General features: G+C 52.1%; 1 protein-coding gene across 1 annotated transcript in view; it reads right to left on the bottom strand.

Moving 5' to 3' along the window:
• The window catches only part of Vps53 (vacuolar protein sorting 53), a 363,462-nt gene that overhangs the window by 322,841 nt on the left and 19,139 nt on the right, over nucleotides 1–21,482 (bottom strand). Inside the window, exon 2 of the mRNA XM_068378791.1 lies at nucleotides 13,584–13,769. Within this exon, the coding sequence (XP_068234892.1) occupies nucleotides 13,584–13,769 (186 nt within the window). The remainder of the gene's footprint in view (nucleotides 1–13,583; nucleotides 13,770–21,482) is intronic.

Consider the following 21,482-nt stretch of genomic DNA (forward strand, 5'->3'; position numbering starts at 1 on the left):
TGTGGTCTTACCGCTTGTCTGACTGTGTCTGCCATCTCCATGCTGAACAGAGTTTGCTTGACAAACTTGTTTAGAGCTGAGGTCGATGACGGGTCTCCAACCTCCAGACGCCTTTTTCACAAGAAAGAGTCAACTGAAGAAGCCTGGGGACTCGTCAAGGACCTCCTGGAGAGCTTCCTTTTTCAACAGGGTCTGGACCTATGCCCGGAGGGCTAGCACCTTTGCTGATCCCATCGCAAAGGAGTCTATTGACACTAGATTCCTGATTAGGGGAGGGAGAGATGTTGTGAACGGGATGCGATACCCTCAACGAATCACAGAGATTGTCCAGCGTTCGGCCCCGAGTTGCTTCTACCTATCTCAGCAACATAGTAGGCATCCCCCCACTAGTGGACAAGTGGGGGGAATGCCTTTCCAAGCGTTTGCGGCCTCAGCTGCTCCCTCTAGGAACTTTACCACCCCTGGAGGACTTAGTGCCTTTCCATGTCTCTGGTCGGAAAGGGCTTCTTAGACACCACTGTCTTCACTGCTGTCTTGTTCGTCGAAGTCTTAGCTGGACGGGATGGCTGAGAAGCTGGTGGTTTATAGGGCTTGGATGTCAAAGCCCTATGGAGGAGGGAGTCCTGGTGGGATTTCCTCAATCTCTCAGCAGCATGTTTCACATCCTTTGGCTCAAAAAGAGGGGATCCCTCTAGAGAGGAGTTTCTGAGCCTAGCAATCTCAGCATTCAGGACCTGCATCCTAACGTTTCAGAACATTGTTCACCCATAAGTTCGAGACTTGATGGGCAAGAAACTCGATGGTGCGAGTGCCTGAGAGAAGGAGTTTCCATAGCTTTCCTGGTGCGTTCCTTGGAGAAATCCTCGGTTCACACCATGATTCCCAGAGTCCCCAACCAGAGATCAAGCCATGAAGTACCCTATATGGCATACTTTGCAACCTTTTCCTGGTTGAGGATCTCAGCTGTCGAGAAGGTGACCTGACGGTTGGAGAGCCTCTCAAGACAGACTCCCTTGGTGAGCTCTTCCAGAGAGTGGTGGACTGGAAGAGCTGGACGAGGCTCATCCAAAACTTCAAAATACCTCCTCTGCTAGACGCGAGGAGGTGAGAGAAGCTTGGTGGTAGAGCCAGAACATTGAGCGGAAGATAGCTCGGAGAGCTGTTGGGTGATCTTTGCCCAGGCACTCTATAGATCTTGAGACCAGGGCAAGGCTGCACTGGTATTAGAGGGCTTCTGCATGCCAAAGACACGATCTAAGACCGTGTCTCTGCCCTCTCGTGGGGGTATCTCTGAGTCGGTAAACCCTTTGAGTACCCTGATGAGAATCAGAACTTGCCAGAAGGCATGTTCTGACTCCTTCTGCTCCCCCTCTGAAGTGGGATTGGCAGCGAAGTCTCCTTCTTCCTCCCCAGAGAGCTCCTCTCAGGGTGGGTCCCGAACACTCCTAGAGTGACAGGTAGTTCCTGAAGGCCTGGAGGTCCTTGTAGAGGACTTTGGAAGAGTCTTAGAGTCCTTTGCCTAAGGAGAGAGGACCGTGAGACGTATTTCTCTTGACCCCTCCCTACACTAGCTGGGTACAGTGTCGGAGAGGGAAGACATTGCCACTGACAGTGTCTAAGGCCCCTGATACTGAAGGAGGCCAAGTCCACTTTTCTGCAGGTGTTTGCATGTGCCAAGTGAATGGTCTTGGGAAGGCCCCTTGCTCTCCCCTGAAAGGTAAGAAAGCAGCCTTTGACAAGATGTGTCGAGCACCTATGGGCACCAGACCACGTCTAGAACTTCCTTGGTCAATTCTGGACTTGGATACCATAGATAATGTCAATGCACAGGTCTCTGCACGGAAGGATTCTATATGGGCAGGGAAATCCTTCCCCTTGAGTCCTGCGGTTTTTTCCCGCCAGAGGAAGTATTACCTCACCCAGGAGGCTTCCCCTTCACCCTTACCTCTCAACCCCACCATTTCCTATTTACCTCCAGGCATCACTGCAGACCATCTGACATTATCGCATGTCACTTTTACGGCGACAGAGGCCATGAACATGGAGGGCACAGCAATAGCCACTTTTCATGCCTTTTCATGGAATGACTACTGGTTGGGTACAGTGGATTTTTTTGGCAGATAATAAAGACTTGACAGACCCTGAAAAATGAAAGGCGTTCAAGAATGTTAATTTGACAGGGACCAGAGCAGTCAAATATTTTACCAATGTCTGCCAACCAGTGGGCAAAATAGATTTTGATGAGGCTTGACACCATGGCCTCCAAGTTCCATAAACAGATTGGCCAGCGAGAGGGCCTAAATCTTTGTAATGTGTCGGTAAAGGGTCCATCTCTGTTTCCGACAAGAGGAGTGGAGGCGATTGCTGAGAAAAGGAGAAAGGTGAGTCAGGACCTGCTTTTGCACAGAGTGATATCCTTTCCACAACCACAGTCTGCTTCCACTTCCAGCCACTTGAGACTGTTGCCTCTGGCTAAACAGGCACACAAGCCTGCCCCTAAGAACAACCCTTGTCCCATCCCTTCCAGCTTAAGGCATGGGACTCAACAGCAGCAGCCTTTTCAGAACAAGGTCAAGGGTGCAACCGACATAGAAAAGGGAAGCAAGCTAAGCGTTTCTACTTTGGGGGGCAGGACTCCTAGGAAACCACCTCTGGATGGATGCCTGCAACCCCAAATGGATGAGGTGGCTGTATCATGGGGCAGAGCAGTGGACTGTGGATGTTCTTCAGTCAGGGTGCTGCCTCCTGTTCATCAACTCTCCCACTGCTTATCACCAATGACATCATTGTACTACCACCAGGGATGAGCGAAGGACTTAGCCCTTCAGGCAGAAGTTCAGGCCATGCTGGAGAAGGATGCTCTCCAAGAGGTCGGCGACACCTCCCCAGGTTTCTTCAGTCGACTCTTCCTTGTAGAGAAGGTGTCTAAATGCTGGAAACCAGTCACAGACCTCACAGCCCTGAATGAGTTTTTTCTACATACCTCATTCAAGACAAAGAATCCAATTACAGTGAGACAGGTGATCAGGATGTTAGACTTCATGATGATGATGATCAACTTAAAAGATGCTTACTTACATAATCCAACCTATTCCAAATCCAGGAAGTACCTCTGTTTGGTCATAGCGAGCAGAGTGTACCAATTCAAAGTGCTTTGGTTTGGTTTCTCAACAGCTTCGCAAATTCCACAAGCAACTAACACTCTCAGGTCATGGAGGGCTGACTTGAAAAACCTGAAGAAACCCAACTTCCTTAGATCAATTCGTCGGCAGCTGACTCCTACAGCTATGGGAATCCCCCCACACTGAACTCGAAACTTGCCGAATGGCTTTCTTTTTCATTGCTATTGATGTCGCCTCTACACGGTGCATTTGTTCTTTCGCTCTGCAGGGTGTGTGGCAATTGGCAAATCCAAAACAGATGAGGTTGAATACTTTGGACTATTGGGGAAGGAGTGTGAAGTCATTTCCTCTTTGAGTTTGATGACATCGGTCTTATTGGTCTGCGCCCTGGTACTGCAGACAAGGAGGGGATGTCTACATTGGGTATTTTTTCCGCCGGTATGACAGGTGGGGACGATACTGGCCTGATTGCTCAAGGACTTGTAGCAATATTCATGTTGAAGGGAAGACCTCTAGGCCTATGGAAGGCCAGAACATCCTCAGGGCCATTTCATAAGAGTTGAAGTGCCCACACAAATCGTCAAAAGCCACTAACCTGAAGACTGTTCACTGGCACTGCTCAAGTAATTATACCATTGCTTGTATCTGAGTATATACACAATTGCCTGAAATGCCACCTGATTTGTGTCATGACATCAAGAAAGACTTGGTTATTGTGTCACGTCTTTGGGGAAAAGTTATCGTCCAGTCTGTGATTCGTTATTAAAAAAAAAGATAAACCATGCTTTTTCTTTTCTTAGGGATATACAGTAGACAAACTTAAGCTAAGAAGTAAATGCAGCATATTCGCTTCTGCATATTGTGATGACCTGTGCTTGGGGTTTGTTTTAAATCTTCTAGCCTCAAAACTCAAGTAGTGGTATTAGATAGTGAACTGTTCTGAGCTTGAATATTTGGTTTTCTTCAGTGTTTGATGGTATGCTGTTTTATTCCAAAATGTACTTGGTCCTACAATTTTCATTAGTCATGGTATTTGCACATTTTTTGTCGATGATTCACTAATGATTAGAAGTATACTAGTTTTTTGTTATTTACTTTACAAAATAAATCTTTTTATAATATTCTTTCCATAATCTCAACATGATCCTCAATCATTTTCTTAAGTCAATGAACTGAAACTTTTTAACTCAATGCAATGAACTAGAAAAATATTACCTGTGGTACACAACTTGTTGCATCTCCTTGCCAAAATCCAAAGCAATCATATCATTGGTAATTGGGCCAGTTAATTAGACGGGATCGGGGTCGTTAACACTTAAATAAGATCCACATGAATCCTACTTATGAAGGGGCCGCACTTCCGTCCACCAACGGCACGGCTGGACCACATGTCCACGCGTATTATCTCTATCTCAAAAACACACGCGTACTTTCACTATGTAAAGAGAAGGAAGAAAACGGGTCAAACAGCTAAGCATGGACACAGAGAGTACATGTGTACACCTTGGCGAGTGAAGTCAAAGTGGTGTCTCAGTGTCCTGACGAGTGGGAGGGGCTTTCCTGCCACCCACCAATAGCTACTGACACACCTCGTTAAAAAATTTTACAGTCAAGATCCAGACAAGCTGAAAACATACTCCTATGAAAGGATGATGGTTTGTATTCACGTAGGAACAATTAGTAAACAAAAATATTTACGATGATTTATGAAAAAAAAGCTTTATTGCTGTTATAAAAAGGTGGTGGTAAATAAGAGTGGTTGAAAAAATTGCATCCTCTACCAGCTACTGCTGTTTTGATTTCTCACCCATCTTTAAGGTGCACCCTCAAATGACATTTATATTTTTCATGGGAAATTTTTTTCTTTATATACTGTACTCTTCTGTTGTTTCATGATTCTCCTCAAAGGTAAAGAGAGTTAATTTGTCAATATTTCTATTTCTTATAGTAAATTATTAATCTATATTCATTTCTGATGTTAGGGGTTATAATTTGTTCACTTAATTACTGTATATCACAAACCTTTGAAAAGGAGTATACACAGTAGTAAATATATTTATGAACAGGTGGAATGCATCAAGTGTATTTCCTTTATTTCTCAAGGGGAAAAATTGTTTTAATCTATGAGCAATTTTATTTGGAACCTCACTTCAAGAACGAATTAAACTGCACATGAATAATGACTGTCAAAGATGCAAATGTTAAAGGCTGACTGTAATGGGTTTATCAGGTGAATCATCCAGCAATCTTTGTTTGGCAGAACCTAACCCTATAACATAGCAAAGCTTCCCAATACACTTCAAGATATTAGGAGTAGACTTCGAAGCTTCAATGGAAATATGACAAATTCGTAGATAATTTGTATTTTTCCTAACCATACAAACCTTAGCTATTTAATTAGGGTATTACTTTCGGCGTAGCTGAAATGACGAGCCATTAGATTTTTAACGAGGGTTTACTACCCCCTCGCTAGTAGGAGGGGTAGCTAGCTATCCCTCCTCCCCCTCACACACCGGCGAGTAGCTCAGTTTGCTTAGAGGTAGGTCTTCCCGGGGGACAGGGCTGGCGGGCAAGTTTGATTAAATAGCTAAGGTTTGTATGGTTAGGAAAAATACAAATTATCTACAAATTTGTCATTTGTTCCGTAACCGAAATACAAACCACGCTATTTAATGAGGGTGACTGCCGTACTGGCTTTGGCTTTTGCCCAGGGACTCAGTATCTGAGTGTGTTAGAACTCAAGATAAGGAGTCCCTGCACCTCGCAAGTGCCTTGCTCTGCAAGGACCACAGCCTACGTAAGCTAGTGTGTGAAGGAGTGAAGTGTGACTCGTCCTAGGAAGTTGACCTGGAGTCCTTAAGATGGAAATCTAGGTTAGGACGATCCCAATACCACCTCGTAAGGGTATGGGGACGTGACAGTATTAACTTATTACTAGGAACACAAGGAAACATGGTTTACCTGCAGTGGTTTGAGGTCAGCTGTGCAGAGAACCCAGGATGCTGCTTTCCCCAAGAGAGGGGAGAATGAAGAAAAGAATAAGGGCCAGGCATACCTTTTCATTCATGCAGACTAAAACCAGGTAACAATGCCCTCAATCTTCTGCTACTTGTCCATTAAGGAGCCTGAGGTTTAAACCAGCTGTTGTGCAGCCACCACATGGCCGATAGAGAACGTATCGAGCCTCCTGTGGGTCACGTCTTGCAGGTAGTGGGCTGTGAAGGTCGTTTGATGCTTCCAAACCCCTGCTTGTAGAACCTGCATCACAGAGTAATTTCTCTTGAATGCCAGGGACGTAGTAATGCCCCTGACATCATGTGCCCTAGGGCGACGTGACGGAGGAGGGTCAGGATTCAGTTAATGGTAGATAACCCTGCAAATCCAAGCTGAGATTGTATTCTTAGTGACCCTCCTCTTCGTCCTTCCTGTGCTCACGAACAATGCTTGCACCCGAGGACGAATTGCAGCTGTTCTCTTAAGATAGAGCCTCAGACTCCTTACTGGGCACAGTAGGAGATGGTCTGGGTCATCTGTTACAGAACGGAGACTCGAAATCCGGAAGGAGTCGAACCGGGGGTCAGGCACTCCTGGATTCTGAGTCTTAGCTACAAACTCAGGGATGAATTTGAACGTTACCTCCCCCCATCCCCTTGAATGGGCGATGTCATATGAGAGACCATGAAATTCGCTGACTCGCTTGGCCGAGGCCAGAGCAAGCAGGAACACCGTCTTCCAAGTCAGGTGGCGATCAGAAGCCTGGCGTAATGGTTCGAAAGGAGGTCTCTTAAGAGGCCTGAGGACTCGAACCACGTTCCATGGAGGAGGTCTCTTAAGAGGCCTGAGGACTCAAACCACGTTCCATGGAGGAGGTCTCACTTCCGACTGGGGGCAGGTAAGTTCATAACTTCGTATGAGTAGAGAAAGTTCCAGCGAAGAGGAAATGTCCATTCCTTTGAGCCTGAAGGCAAGACTTAAGGCTGAGCGATAGCCTTTCACTGCCGAGACTGAAAGGCGCATTTCTTCCCGCAAATACACGAGAAACTCCGCTATTGCTGGAATAGTGGCATCGAGTGGAGAGATACCCCTTCCACGACACCAACCACAGAAGACTCTCCACTTTGCCTGGTAGACCCCTGAGGATGACTTTCGCAGGTGTCGAGACATCCTTTCCGCAACTTGTTGCGAAAAGCCTCTCTCTGTGAGGAGACGCTGGATAGTCTCCAGGAGTGAAGTCGTAGCGATGTTACGGCTTTGTGGAAGATGTTGGCATGTGGTTGTCTGAGTAGCTCGTGTCGAGGAGGAAATTCTCTGGGGAGTTCCGTCAGGAGCTGCAGAAGGTCCGGGAACCACTCTGCGTAATGCCATAGCGGAGCTATTAAGGTCATCGAAAGGTTGACCGATATTCTGGTCTTGTTGAGTACCCTTCTCATCAGACAGAACGAGGGAAAGGCATAGACGTCGATGTTGTCCCACCGTTGTTGAAAGACATCTTGCCAGAGTGCCTTGGGGTCCGGGACTGGGGAGCAGTACAGCGGGAGCTTGAAATTCAAGGCTGTCGCGAACAGATCCACCGTCGGGGAACACCACAAAGTCAGGACTTTGTTGGCTACTAGACGATCCATAGACCACTCGGTACTCACTATCTGAGATGCCCGGCTCAGACTGTCAGCGAGCCCATTCCTCTTGCCTGGAATGAAGCGAGCTGATAGTGGAATCGAGTGGACTTCGGTCCATCTCAGTATCTCTACTGCAAGATGGGATAGCTGCTGTGAAAAGGTACCTCCCTGCTTATTGATGTAAACCACTACCGTGGTGTTGTCGCTCATCACCACCACGGAGTGACCCGCCAAGTATTGTTAGAACTGCTGAAGTGCCAGATACACGGTTTATGTGGAGGCACTTTTCTAATTCTGACCATAGGCCTGAGGTCCTGTGGTTCAGAACGTGGGTCCCCCACCCTTTTTTTTTTGAGGCGTCCGAAAACAGCATCAAATCCGGGGAGAGGACGAAAAGATCCACTCCCTTTCGTAGGTTTTCCTCTGTCAACCACCACTGAAGATCCGTCCGTTCCGCAGGACCCATTGGGACCAAGATGTCCGGGGAATCGTGTCCTTGATTCCACCGGGACTTGAGTCGCCATTACAGGGATCTCATCCTGAGGCGACCATTTGGGACTAGACGGGCCAGAGAAGAAAGGTGACTGAGGAGACGTAACCACGATTGGGCTGGGAGTTCTTCTCGTCTGAGGAAAGGAACTGCGACCCTCCTCAGCCTTGCTATCCTGTCGTCTGATGGGAAGGCTTTGTGGAGATTGGTGTCCAAGATCATGCCTAAATATACCAGTCGTTGAGTTGGAAGCAGGGAGGACTTCTCAAGATTTTCCATGATCCCTAGATCTTAGCAAAGTCCCAGAAGCTTGTCTCGGTGTCGAAGAAGGGTCGACTCCGAGTCTGCCAGGATCAGCCAGTCGTCCAGATAGCAGAAGAGACGGATGCCGATCCTGTGTGCCCACGAAGAAATCAGTGTGAACACCCTGGTGAATACCTGAGGTGCTGTGGAGAGACCGAAACACAGCACCTTGAACTGGTAGATCTTGTTGTCTAGGCTGAATCTTAAGTACTTCCTTAAAGACGGATGGACTGGGATCTGGAAGTGCGCGTTCTTCAGGTCCAGTGTACACATGAAGTCTTGTGGTCTCACCGCAAGTCTGACCGTGTCCGCCGTCTCCATACTGAACAGGGTTTGTTTGACAAACCTGTTCAGGCCTGAGAGGTCGATGACTGGTCTCCAGCCTCCAGACGCCTTCTTTACAAGAAAGAGACAACTGATGACGCCTGGGGAACCGCCGACAACCTCCTGGAGAGCACCCTTCTTTAAAATGGTCCGGATCTCTGCCCGTAGGGCTTGGCCCCTTGCTGATCCCATGGCAAAGGAGCTCACTGACACTGGATCCGCTGTCAGGGGAGGTAGAGATGTTATGAACGGGACGCGATATCCCTGACTGATTACGGAAATCGTCCAGGAATCGGCCCCGAGTTGCTGCCACCTGTCTGCGCAACTTTGAAGGCATCCCCCCACTGGTGGACATGCAGGGGGACTGCCAATCCTAGCGTTTGCGGCCTCGGCCGCTCCCTCTAGGATTCTTTCCTCCCCTGGAAGACTTTTTGCCTTTCTTGTCTTTGACAGGAAAGGGCTTCGACACCGTTGCCTTCGCTGCCACAGCCGGTTTCGTTGTCTTGGACGGGCGAGGTTGTTGAGGTACCGGAGGTTTATAGGGCTTTGATGTAAGAGCCCTATGAAGGAGGGAGTCCTGGTTGGACTTCCTCCACCTCTCGGCTGCCTGTTCCAAGTCTTTAGACTCGAACAGGTTCTTCCCCAGAAGGGAAGAATGTCTGAGCCTGCTGACCTCGAGGGCTGGGACCTTCGCGTGGAACCTCTCTGCCACCGCATCATGACGTTTCAGGATTGAGTTGGCCCACAAGTTCGAGACTTGGTGGGCCAGAAACTCAATGGTGTGGGTGCCCGAGAGGAGGAAGGTCTCCAGGGCCTTCCTGGTGCTCTCCTTAGACAAATCTTCAGATCGCAACAGGATGCCAAGAGATCCCAGCCAGATGTCAAGCCACGAAGTAGCCTGCATGGCACACTTCGCGACCTTCTCCTGGCTTATGATCTCTGTCGCCGAGAAAGTTACTTGCCGGCTAAAGAGTCTCTCAAGAGGGACTCCCTTGGTAAGCTCTTCCACAGAGTGGTGCAGGGGAACAGCTAAACAAGCCTCCTCCGTGTACTCGAAGTACCTCCTCTGTTGGACGCGAGGAGGCGGGAGGAGTTTGTTGCCAGCCGTAGAACGGCTGGAGGAGGCAAGCTCGGAGAGCTGGCCCTCGACCTTATCCCTGGCACTCTTCACCCCTTGGGACTAGGGCAAAGCTGCACTGGCCTTAGCGGGTTTCTGAGTGCCAAAGACTCGGTCCAGGACCGTGTCCTTGCCCTTGCGAGGAGGAATCTCAGGATCGGGAATCCTGTTGAGATGCCTCATCAGGGTCAGGACTTGCCAGAAGGCATGCTCTGACTCTTGTGGCTCCCCTCCTGGAGAACTGGCAGCGAAGTCTCCCTTCCCCAAAGGCTCTTCTTAGGGGGGACACGTGGACGTTCTCCACGGGTCTTGTAGGTTCTGGACGGATCCTTGAGAATGACTTGGGGACTGTCTTAGAATCCTTGGGTTCCCTCCTGAGAGGAATGCAGGACTCCAACAACGACGTCTGAGGGCTCTTCTCTGCTCCAACCTGGGACGATTCTCCAGCGCGAGGTGGGGTTTCTCCCATTGGTGCGATGGGAGAACACCTCACCTCGTAAGACTCCCGAGGACGGAAAATGCTCGTCCACGGGAGAGGGAGAAAACGTCTGGGGGGGAGAGGGAGCCTTCCTCAAGGATGTCCGAGGAGCCAGCTTGACCCTCGGGGAAGTTACCACGGTTTCTACTCCTCTCTTTCTCTTCAGTGGGGTCGGAGCCGCCACAGTTTTGAGACCCATCTCAGTGAAGGCAGGTTTGACAGCCTGCACGACAGCTCTGATGAGGGATCCAAACCATGGCCGCTTACTGACAGCAGCGCTGTCAGAGACTCCCTCTGAAGGGAAGGGGATCGGGCGATCCTTTGGAGTAGACACGACTGCTGAACCTGCCTGGAAGGAAAGGGAAGAAGAGGAAGGTTGGTTCCTGGACCCATCTGGTGATTTCCCTCCCTCCTGCGAGCGCGCTGGTCTGTGCTTGGGGGGGGGAACGTGAGGATGACCTGGCTGCTCTCGTTCCTGTACGCTCGCGCGGTACCTGGCGTTGTGCCTCCCAATGAGAAACGCACTGGGGATCGCGCTGGCGCGATAGTACCCTACTAGGATCGCGGGGATGATGGCAAGGGCGCGCATGGGCACGCGGGCGAGCGATGGCGCGCGGGCGAGCAATGGCGCGCGGGCGAGCGATGGCGCGCGGGCGAGCGATGGCGCGCGGGCGAGCGATGGCGCGCGGGCGAGCGATGGCGCGCGGGCGAGCGATGGCGCGCGGGCGAGCGATGGCGCGCGGGCGAGCGATGGCGCGCGGGCGAGCGATGGCGCGCGGGCGAGCGATGGCGCGCGGGCGAGCGATGGCGCGCGGGCGAGCGATGGCGCGCGGGCGAGCGATGGCGCGCGGGCGAGCGATGGCGCGCGGGCGAGCGATGGCGCGCGGGCGAGCGATGGCGCGCGGGCGAGCGATGGCGCGCAGGCAAAAGATGGCGCATAAGGTGTGTAGGCAAGCGACTGCGCACAGGTGAGGGTGCAGGCGGGCGCGTAGGAGATCTCAGAGATGGCGAGAGGGCGCGTTGGCGAGCGATGGCGCTCAGGAGATCAATGCCGCACAGTTGCGCGATCTGGAGAAGCAGGAAGCGCAGGCGGGAGTGCAAGTGTTTGCACGCGCGATGGAGATTGTCCGCGAGCGTGTGGGCGCGCAGGATCTCGGCGAGCTCTAGGCGAGCGCCCACGCGCAGGGGTGTTACCCCTAGCGCGTGGGCGTGCAAGAAGGCGCATAGCAGGAACTGGTGTCTGCGCGCGATGGCGTGTAGGCGATGGCTGACGAGCTGGCGAGGTCCTATGGCGTGTAGGTGAATGCTGAAGAGAAGGAGAAACTCGATTCTTCCTTCTTGCGCCCAGATCCGGAGATCGTGAGCGCGCAGGCGAACGATGGCGCGCAGGAGATCGTGGGAGCGCAGGAGATCGTGGGCGCGCGGGGCATGCATCAAGATGAGGGCGCGCAGTTGTACGCTGGCGAGGAGAAGATCGCTGGCGAACAGGAGAGCGCTGGCGAGTAGGAGAGCGCTGGCACACAGGTGAGCGCTGGCGAGCAGGAGAGCGCTGGCAGGCAGGAGAGCGATGGCGAGTAGTCTCAGCTGCAGAAGGTCTCTGGGACGTTGTCTCCGAGGATGAATTTCTGAGCAGAGAGGACTTCACCGCAGGCGCGCGCAGGAGGGCGTTGGAGTGCAGGGGATACCTGGCGCTTAAGGGACTTGCTCACATTGTGAGGAAGCCCCTTTTGCCCCGAAGGGACCGGTGCCCGTTAGAAAACGGGATGCGTGGGCGCCCAAAGCGCGTCAGCAGCCAGGAACGGAGACGGCAAGTCCGAAGGTCTGGCAGGCGAAGGAGAACGATCAGCAGAGAGGTCAAAGGATGCAACTGCAACGGTCGGTGCACAGCGAGGAGGATCCTCTGCGGGGGATTGCGACAGAGAAGAGCCGGAGAGGCGCCTCCTAACTCCCTTGCGAGGAGAAGGAAGGCCTCTACGGCGAACAGGAGGGCGAGCCTTCCGACGGATACGTCCTCTGGTGGCGGCAGGCAGACCATCGTCAGTCCTCCGAAAAGGAGTCTCTGTCAGTGAACTCCCCCGAGGGGGAAGAATCACCTGCAGGAGAGACCGTTGGACTCAGCTCCTCCCTCGAAGGATGTTCGGAGGGAGGAACTAAGCCTTCAGTTGCATCGGGAACCAAGGCAGGGGTTTGACCTAACTCGTCGGAGGCCTTTGCCACAACAACATCAACGATAGACAGAGGGTCAAACTCTGCTACCGCCGGAGACTGTTTGACAGCAGCCCCCAACTGGGTTAAGTCAAACAGGGCTTCCCTGGAGGGCGAGCCCTTAAGCCCCAAGGAAGCCCAAACCTGCAACAAATCCTCATTAGCAACAGTGTTAAAAGATAAATCCTCCCCCGGGGGAGGAGGAGGAGCTGCCTCGCTATGGGAGGCAACTCCCTCTCCCGAATCCCGAGGTCGGTCATCAAAAGAACGGCCTACGCTACCACTCGGCGGCCTCTCGGAAGAGACCGCCCGAGCGGGAGCTTCGTAGGAGGTTCGGGCTACGGAAGATGAGTCCTTGGAATTTTCTTTCTTCAAGGAAACCCTTGAAGGAGAAAGATCCCTTTTGGACTTCTTCTTCCAGCGCCGGGAAAACCTCTCCCACTGGGAGGTAGACCACTCCCTACACTCAGTACACACTTTGTCTCTATCACACCGTTGGCCCCTGTAGAACGGACATAAGGTTGAGGGTCCGTTTCGACCGCCGACATATATGTACCACAAGGGCGGTCAGGTAATCCGGAGCACTTCTGCATAATGGTAGAGGCCAACTTACAAGCACACACTGCAAAGAAAAAGCGAAAAAGATTAAGGCTGCAATAAGTGAGGGTGGGAGCAGATATGTCTGTTCATCATCCGAGCCAAAAGCAAAGAGCTACTCACCGGTGTGTGAGGGGGGAGGGGTAGCTAGCTACCCCTCCCCTACCCCCTCGCTAACTAGCGAGGGGGTAGTAAACCCTTGTTAAAAATCTAATGGCTCGTCATTTCAGCTACACCGAAAGTAATACCCTAATTAAATAGCGTGGTTTGTATTTCGGTTACAGAACAAATAAGGTATATGGTATTTTTACTTTCAATAAAAATTACTTACCTGATCTACATTAGTTAGTGATCTAACAACAGTCCTAATCTGATCATCTGTTGAAGTTATTCTCAATCTCATCTCTTCCAATACATCGTCAATGTGATGAAGTGACTGCTCTGCTGGAAATCTAGTATTTATGTACTCAACTGTGTTGAAATCAGGTGCATCAAATGGGTCATCACTAGGCAATATCTGCAAAGAAATTAAAAATTGGCTTAATTTCACCAAATGAAAATGTTATAGAGAAATAATTGCATCATACTGCCATACAATAATTTTCTCTGAGAAGTGATACACTATACTCATGCATTTTACAGCCACTGTTATTCTTAATACTGCAATACAATACAGTGCTAGTAGGAGCATAAACTTACAATATGACAAATTCGTAGATAATTTGTATTTTTCCTAACTATAAAAACCTTAGCTATTTAATATGGGTTATTACTTCGGCGTAGGTGAAATGATGAGCAATTAGAATTTTAACGAGGGTTTACTACCCCACCGCTAGTTAGCGGGGGGATAGGGAGGGGTAGCTTGCTAGCCACCCGCCCCCCCCCCCCTTCACACACACCTGTGAATACTTCACTTTGCTTAGAGGTAGGACTTCACGGGGGATAGGGCTGGCGGGCAAGTTTGATTAAATAGCTAAGATTTGTATATTTAGGAAAAATACAAATCATCTATGAATTTGTCATTTGTTCCGTAACTGAAATACAAACCACGCTAGAAAGACTTGCCGCCTCTATGTCTCTCCAGACTATCTTGGAGACAATGGTAAGCGATCCCCAGAACCCAGATATGTTTATGGTTGTGGCCAAAACACATCTGGCAACTGTGACCAAAGGCCTGTATGGCTTCATTAAAGCCAGAAGGGCTTGTAGGGAGTTCGTGTTCACCTCGGCTGCGGTGAGACACGAACCTAGGAAGCTAATATCGTCCAGTATCTGGGGAAAGGACCTCTTCCCGAGTGCAGTGGTCAAGGAAGTAGTTGACAAGCCCATCCTTGGAATTTGATGGACTTTGCCCTCTTTATTACTCTTTTGCTCAAGAGTTCTCGGATATGACAAATTCGAAGATAATTTGTATTTTTCCTAACCATACAAACCTTAGCTATTTACAAAGGGTTACCTTTTAGCGTAGCTGAAATGGCGAACCATTAGAATTTAACGAGGGTGTATTACCCCCGCGCTAGTTAGCGGGGGGTATGGGAGTGGTAGCTAGCTACCCCTCCTCCCCCTCACACACAGGTGAATACTCACTTTCACTTAGAGGTAGGACTTGTCTTGGGGGACAGGGCTGGCGGGCAAATATGTGTAAATAGCTAAGGTTTGTATGGTTAGGAAAAATACAAATTATCTTCGAATTTGTCATTTGTTCCGTAACCAGAATACAAACCACGCTATTTACAAAGGGTGACTTACCCCTTAGGAAGGGTGGAAAGTCCCCAGCCATACTGGCTTTGGCTTTACCCGGGGACTCAGAATCCGAGTGAGTCGCATTCGAGAAAAGGAGTCCCTGCACCTCACAAGTTTCTTGCTCCGCAAGGAACCATGTGGCCTACGTAAGCTTGTGTGTGAAGGAAGAAGTGTGACCCGTCCTAGGCAGTTGACCTGGAGTTCCAGAAGGAACTCTGGGTTAGGACGTTCCCAATACCACCTCGTCAGGGTATGGGGGACGCGACAGTATTGACTCAATACTCGGAACACAAGGAAGCATGGTTTACCTGCAGAGGTTCGAGGTCAGCTATGAGGAGACCAGGATGCTGCTTCCCCGTAGAGGGGATGATGAAGAAAGAAGTAAGGGCCAGACATACTTCTTTCGTTCATGCAGACTAAAACCTGATAATAATGCCCTCAACCTTCTGCTACCTGTCCAAAAAGGAGCCTGAGGTTAGACCAGCTGTTGTGTAGCCACCACAGAGCGATAGAAAACGTATCGAGACTCCTGTGGGTCATGCCCTGCAGGAAGCGGGCTGCGAAAGTCATTAGACGCTTCCAGACTCCAGCTTGTAGCACCTGCGTCACAGAGTAGTATTACTCGAAGGCGAAGGACGTTGCGATGTATCCAACATCGTGCTGTGGGGCGACGTGACGGGGGAGGGTCTGGAGACAGGTCGAGATGAATGTCCTTGAGTCCGGACTGAAGAGGTATACTGGTGACTCTCCCCCCATATCCTCCTTGTGCTCCCAAATCGGCTGCAACTGAGGACAAACTGCAACTGTTCCCAGCGCTAACCTCTCGATTCCTTTACTGGCAAGAAAGAGAAGGTCTTGGGACATCAGACACAGAATGGAGACTCGAAATCTTGAATGAATCGGACCGAAGGGCCGGGACCCTCAGATTCTGAGTCTAGCCAACAACTCAGGAGCGAGCCTGAATGTTGCCTTCCCCTCTTCCTTAGAAAGGGGGGAGTAGTAAGAAACCAAGAAGATTGCTTACACACTGGCCGTGGCCAGAGTGAGCAGAAGACCCAAGGCGGAATGCAATCCGAGGCCTGTCGTAAAGGGTCTTGAGAAGATCTCTTAAAGGACTAAAAGTCCGAGCCATGCTCCAAGTTGGAGGTCTTCCTCCGACTAGGGCAGGGACGATCGTAGCTTCGCATGAGCGAGGATAGATCCAGCGGGCAGGAAAAAGTTATTCCTTTAAGCCTGAAGGTCAGGGAAAGGCTGAGCGACAGGCTTCATTGCCGAGAGCGGAAAGGAGTTTCCTCCCGCCGAAAGGCAATAAGACCGTTATTGCTGGAGAAGAGGCCTCAAGGGAAGAGGTATATCTCCCACGGCACCAACCACCTTAGACTCTTCACTTTGCCTGGGAGACCCCTGTGGATGACTATCGCAGATGACGCGACCTCCGTACCGCGACTGTAGCGGGTTGTCTCTTCTTGAGGAGGAAGCGTAGTGTCCCCACGCATGAAGCCGAAGCGACGCCTCGGTTCGGGAGAGATGTCGCAGTGTGGTTGCTTGAGTAGTCTGCGCCGTGGGAGAAGCTCTCCCGGGAGTTCCGTCAGGGGAAGCAGAGGGTCCAGAAATCATTCTGCGCATAGTCCCAGTGGAGCTCTCCCATTGAACGGTTGACAGACAACCTGGTCTTGTTGAGACCCATTGTCCACAGACAAAAAGGAGGGAAGACGCAGGCGTCGAAGTTGTCCCACCATCACCGGAATGCATCTTGCCAGAGTCTCGGGGTCTGAGACTGGGGGGAAGAATAGCGGTAGCTTGAGGTTCCAAGCTGTCGCGATCAGGTCCCCCAGACCAGCACTTGCTGGTTACCCAAGGTCAAAGACCCCCAGGTACACTCTCTCTACGAGGCTCTGCTCGGATAGTCTGAGAGAAACATTCCCCTGCCTAGAATGAGAGAGCCGATGGTGGTATTGAGAGAATCTCAACCATCCCGGTATCTCTACTGCAAGATGTGAAGGTGTGAAAATGCGTACCCTGCTGGTTAGAATGAAGTCGACGCCCAACGGGGCGACTCGGCAGGAGCTGTAGGATCTGAAGAGGGGCCGGACTAAGGCCCCTAAGCCTGCCTGAATGATGGAGAGGTATCCTTCAGGTCTTGACCATAGGCCTGGACCGGAACATGCCCCCCCCCCCCCCCCTTTCCTTTGACGAGTCCGAGAACCGCATCAAGAATGTGGGGAAAGGACGAGAATATCCACTACCATCAAGAGGCTCCATAGGTCAACACCCATTGCAGGTCTAATAGTTCCGCTGGTCCCATAGGGCCAGGGAGTCCGGTTAAACATTGCCTGAAGCCACCGGAACTTGGATCGCCCCACATGGAACTTATCCTGAGGCGACCGTTCGGACTATAGACGGGTCAATGAGGAAAGGAGAACTAGGAAACGTTCCAAGGTAGGGCTGAAAGCTCTGCTTGACTGAGAACAGGTACTGCGACTCTCCTCAGTCTTGCCACAGTCAACCGAAAGGAAGGCTCGGAGGATGTGGTAACAGAATCTGGCGTCCCCAGGTGGTCACCCATCCAAGTACTGACGTTGCTTAACATCGCTGGACGGACGAGAAGCGGGGTTTCCAACGTGGTAAGGCCGTTGACTCAATATCATGGCCAGATACTCCAGATGTTGAGGCAGAGGAAGAGAAGGCTCCAAGCAAAATACCATGAGCCCACAGTCATGGTAAGCATCCGGGAGCTTGTCCCGGCGCTGAAGATGGTCAAACCCGAGCCTACCAGAGTTGACCAGCCCTCCAAACAGCAGAGGAGGCGGAAGCCTGCACCTGAGCGGCCAAGAGGAAGGCAGGGAGAGTTCTCTGGGGAAACAAACCTGCTATGCCACGGCGGGATAGCCACACTGCATCATAAGCAGGAATACTTGCAGTCTAGGCTGAATTCGACGAGCACCCTGGAAGATGGATGGAATGGAAACTGAAAGTACCCGTCCTTCCGATCCAGGGTTTAAGGAGTCCTGTCGCCTCGTTACCAGTCTGATCGATTCTGCTGGTCTACGCTGGCCGAAGTTTGTTCGACAAACTTGATCAGGGCTGAGAGGTCGACTATGGACATCCTCTCTCAGATCCTTTCTTACAAGAAAGGATCGACTGAGGGGGCCGGGGGTGAAGCCGTCGATGATCCTAAGGAAGACCTTCGCCTAAGGTATGGATCATTCTGCCCAACCGGGCAACTCTGCTGACGCTATGGCATAGAGGTTCAGAGACACTGAATTCGCTGACAGAGACGGCAGGCGCGATATCCTTGGCTAATCACAGAGATTGTGCGGGAATGGGCATCGGGAAGCTGTCATTCGGATGAGTAACCTTAAGCATCCTCCCAGCGAAAAACCTGCAATCCTAGAGTTCGTGAACTCCTTTTAGGACTATGCCCCCCCGGGGGAGTCTCCCGTGCCATCTGTTCCTGACAGGAGGAAACTGCAATTGGACACCTTGTCCCAGTTGTCGTAGCCGATAACTTAGGCCGACGTGGTTGAAAGAAAAGGGCGCTGGAGCCCTGCAGAGTCTGGAAGAAAGCGCCTTGGAGGAGTGAAACCGGAAGTCGATTTACTCCGCACAGCAGCTGTCTAAGTCTCTGTCCTTGGGCACAAACAAACTCTTCTCAAGGATGGAAGGGTGTCTGAGGTCGTCGACCTCCACAGATGAGACACCCGAAGGAAGCCCTCAGTCAGCGCGTCCAGATGGTACAACATCGAGCTTGTCCGCAAGTTAGATACTTAACGACGAAAGGCCAAGGTGCCTGAGCTCGAGAGGAGGAAAGTACCCTTGATCTTCCTGTAGCTTCCTTGAACCAAACCTCGGGCCGTAACCGAGAAGGGAAAGCACCTGGTAAGCTCCCAGAGGAAGAGGTAAGCAGTCACCCCTTGTCCGATGGAGAAATCTCGAACGGAAAGCCCCCCCGCCAAAAATCCTTCCAGGGAATGACAGGGAAGGGCTAACCCAGGTTCAGGAAAGAGGAGTGTTGCTCAGATCTCCCTTAAGTTTCTCCTATTCTTGCAAGAGCCATGTTCTGTGTTTACGGGGTGAGGCCGTGTTCTGGAAATACGCTCCAGAAGAACTCGCCAGGCTGGTCATGCTGCGAAAACCCTATTGGGAATCGTGGTCGCAATCGCCCTGGAGCTCGCGTGACGGAAATTCCTGGTGGTCGGCGAGCGATAACCCATAGACGAGCAATGGATACAGCAAGAAATAAGCCGACATTTGTGCGAAGAAACACTGTAGGTTCGCGCGACGGAACACCATCCGTCCGTGCGATGGAAAAACAGTTTGTTCGCGCGTGGGCGAACATTGGAGAGCATGAGCGTAAACGTGCAGGCACGTGGGCGTGTAAGCGCGCGGCCGAGTGGTCGCGCGGTTGCACGGGCGAGCGGTCGCGCGGTTGCACGGGCGAGCGGTCGCGCGGTTGCACGGGCGAGCGGTCGCGCGGTTGCACGGGCGAGCGGTCGCGCGGTGTCACGGGCGAGCGGTCGCGAAGGTGGGCAGGTGGATGAGAGCGAGTCCGAGGCGGCGAACGCAAGCGTTAGCGCGATGGCGAGGAAACGCGCTGCCGCGTGGGCGAGGAAGACCGCTGGCGATATGGATCAACAAGCGATCAGTGGTGAGCTGGTGAGCGCTAACGCGCAGGTTGACGATGGCGCGTTGTGTTATGCCGACGCGATGGTCGAGCAGTATGCGCAGGTGAGCGATCGTGCGTTGGCGAGCAGTATGCGAAGGTGAGCAATCGCGAGCAGCCTTTGCAGGAGGACGATCGCGCGATGGTGATCAGCATGCGCTGGGTCGCGCGATGGTGATCAGTATGCGCAGGGTCGCGTGATGGTGATCAGCATGCCAGGGTTGCGCGATGGCGATCAGCATGCACAGGTCAGCGATCGCGCGATGGCGAACAGCATACGCAGTTGAGGGTCGCGCGATGGTGATCAGCATGCGCAGGGTCGAGCGATGGTGATAAGCATCCGCAGGTGTGCGGTCGCGCGATGGCGATCAGCATCCGCAGTTGAGGGTCGCGCGATGGCGATCAGCATCCGCAGTTGAGGGTCGCGCGATGGCGATCAGCATCCGCAGTGGAGGGTCGAGCGATGGCGATCAGCATCCGCAGTGGAGGGTCGCGCGATGGCGATCAGCATCCGCAGTGGAGGGTCGCGCGATGGCGATCAGCATCCGCAGTGGAGGGTCGCGCGATGGCGATCAGCATCCGCAGTGGAGGGTCGCGCGATGGCGATCAGCATCCGCAGTTGAGGGTCGCGCGATGGCGATCAGCATGCGCAGGTGAGCTAGTAGCTGGCGAACCATGTTCCTTCAGAAGTGTTGGAGAACGTTGGCGTGCCGGCTGTAACACACGTGGGCGATCCGGAGATCGCCGAGAGACAGGTGATCGCTGGCGAGCTGATGATCGCTGGCGAGCTGATGATCGCTGGCGAGCTGATGATCGCTGACGAGCTGATGATCGCTGGCGAGCTGATGATCGCTGGCGAGCTGATGATCGCTGACGAGCTGATGATCGCTGACGAGCAGAAGGCTACGCGTGGAAGCCTGCGCAAAGAAGAAGAGTCCTTGACCCCGACCTGAACCGAAGTTCTAGATCGCGAGGGCGAACGTGGGCACACAGGGCGCGTAACAGGAACCAACAGGAACCGCAGGGATGATCATCTTGAAAGCGCTGACGAACAGGAGAGCGCTGATGAGCAGAAGAGCGCCTGTGTGCTCACACTGAGCAGGAGGAGGAGAGAACACAGCAGAAGGGCGCGCAGGGAAACCCTGACACGCAAGGGAAGAACCCCCGTGGGGGCAACCCTTTGCCCCGAAGGGATCGTAGTCCGCCGGGAGACTGATGTCAGTCGGAAGACCGCTGTCCGTCGGGAAGACCGTTGCCCGTCGGAAGACGAGATCAGACTGCTGTCCATCTGCACCAAGGCGGAAGATCGAGAAAAAGGAGTTGTTGGCTGCAAACGGAGATCCAAAAAATTGCCTCAAGCACCCTTATATGGAGATGAGAGGCCCTTACGGCGAGGCGGACGGTGGGCCTTACGGCGAGGGAGGCCAACAGCAACAGTAACAGAAGAAACCTCCGAAGAGGAGTCTCTATGAGTGTACTCTCTCGCGAACGAAAGAGAAACACTTCGTGGAAGAGACTGGTCAGCCAGTGACCTAAAAGGAGTAATCCTCCGAAGAGGAGCTCCTGCAGTTGTCCAGCCCCTTGAGCGAAACTGCAGGTGCGACCGCTCAGCACCAAGAGCATAGTCGCACGAAAAAAAGGCAAGAGAAGAACCCCCCAAAAGGGGAAAAACTCAAGCCTGGACAGGAAAAACTTCCCTCGGAAGGAAAGTTACCCGCCCAAGGAGGCAAGCCTCCTGAGAGTTCTAAAATGAACTGGAGAGCTGTCCGTCGTCACGGGAGTACTACCAGTAGAAGGAGACACGCCCCTGACGAAAATACAAGG

Source organism: Palaemon carinicauda, chromosome 8 (genome assembly GCF_036898095.1).
Source record: "Palaemon carinicauda isolate YSFRI2023 chromosome 8, ASM3689809v2, whole genome shotgun sequence".
NCBI classification, from domain to species: Eukaryota; Metazoa; Arthropoda; class Malacostraca; order Decapoda; family Palaemonidae; genus Palaemon; species Palaemon carinicauda.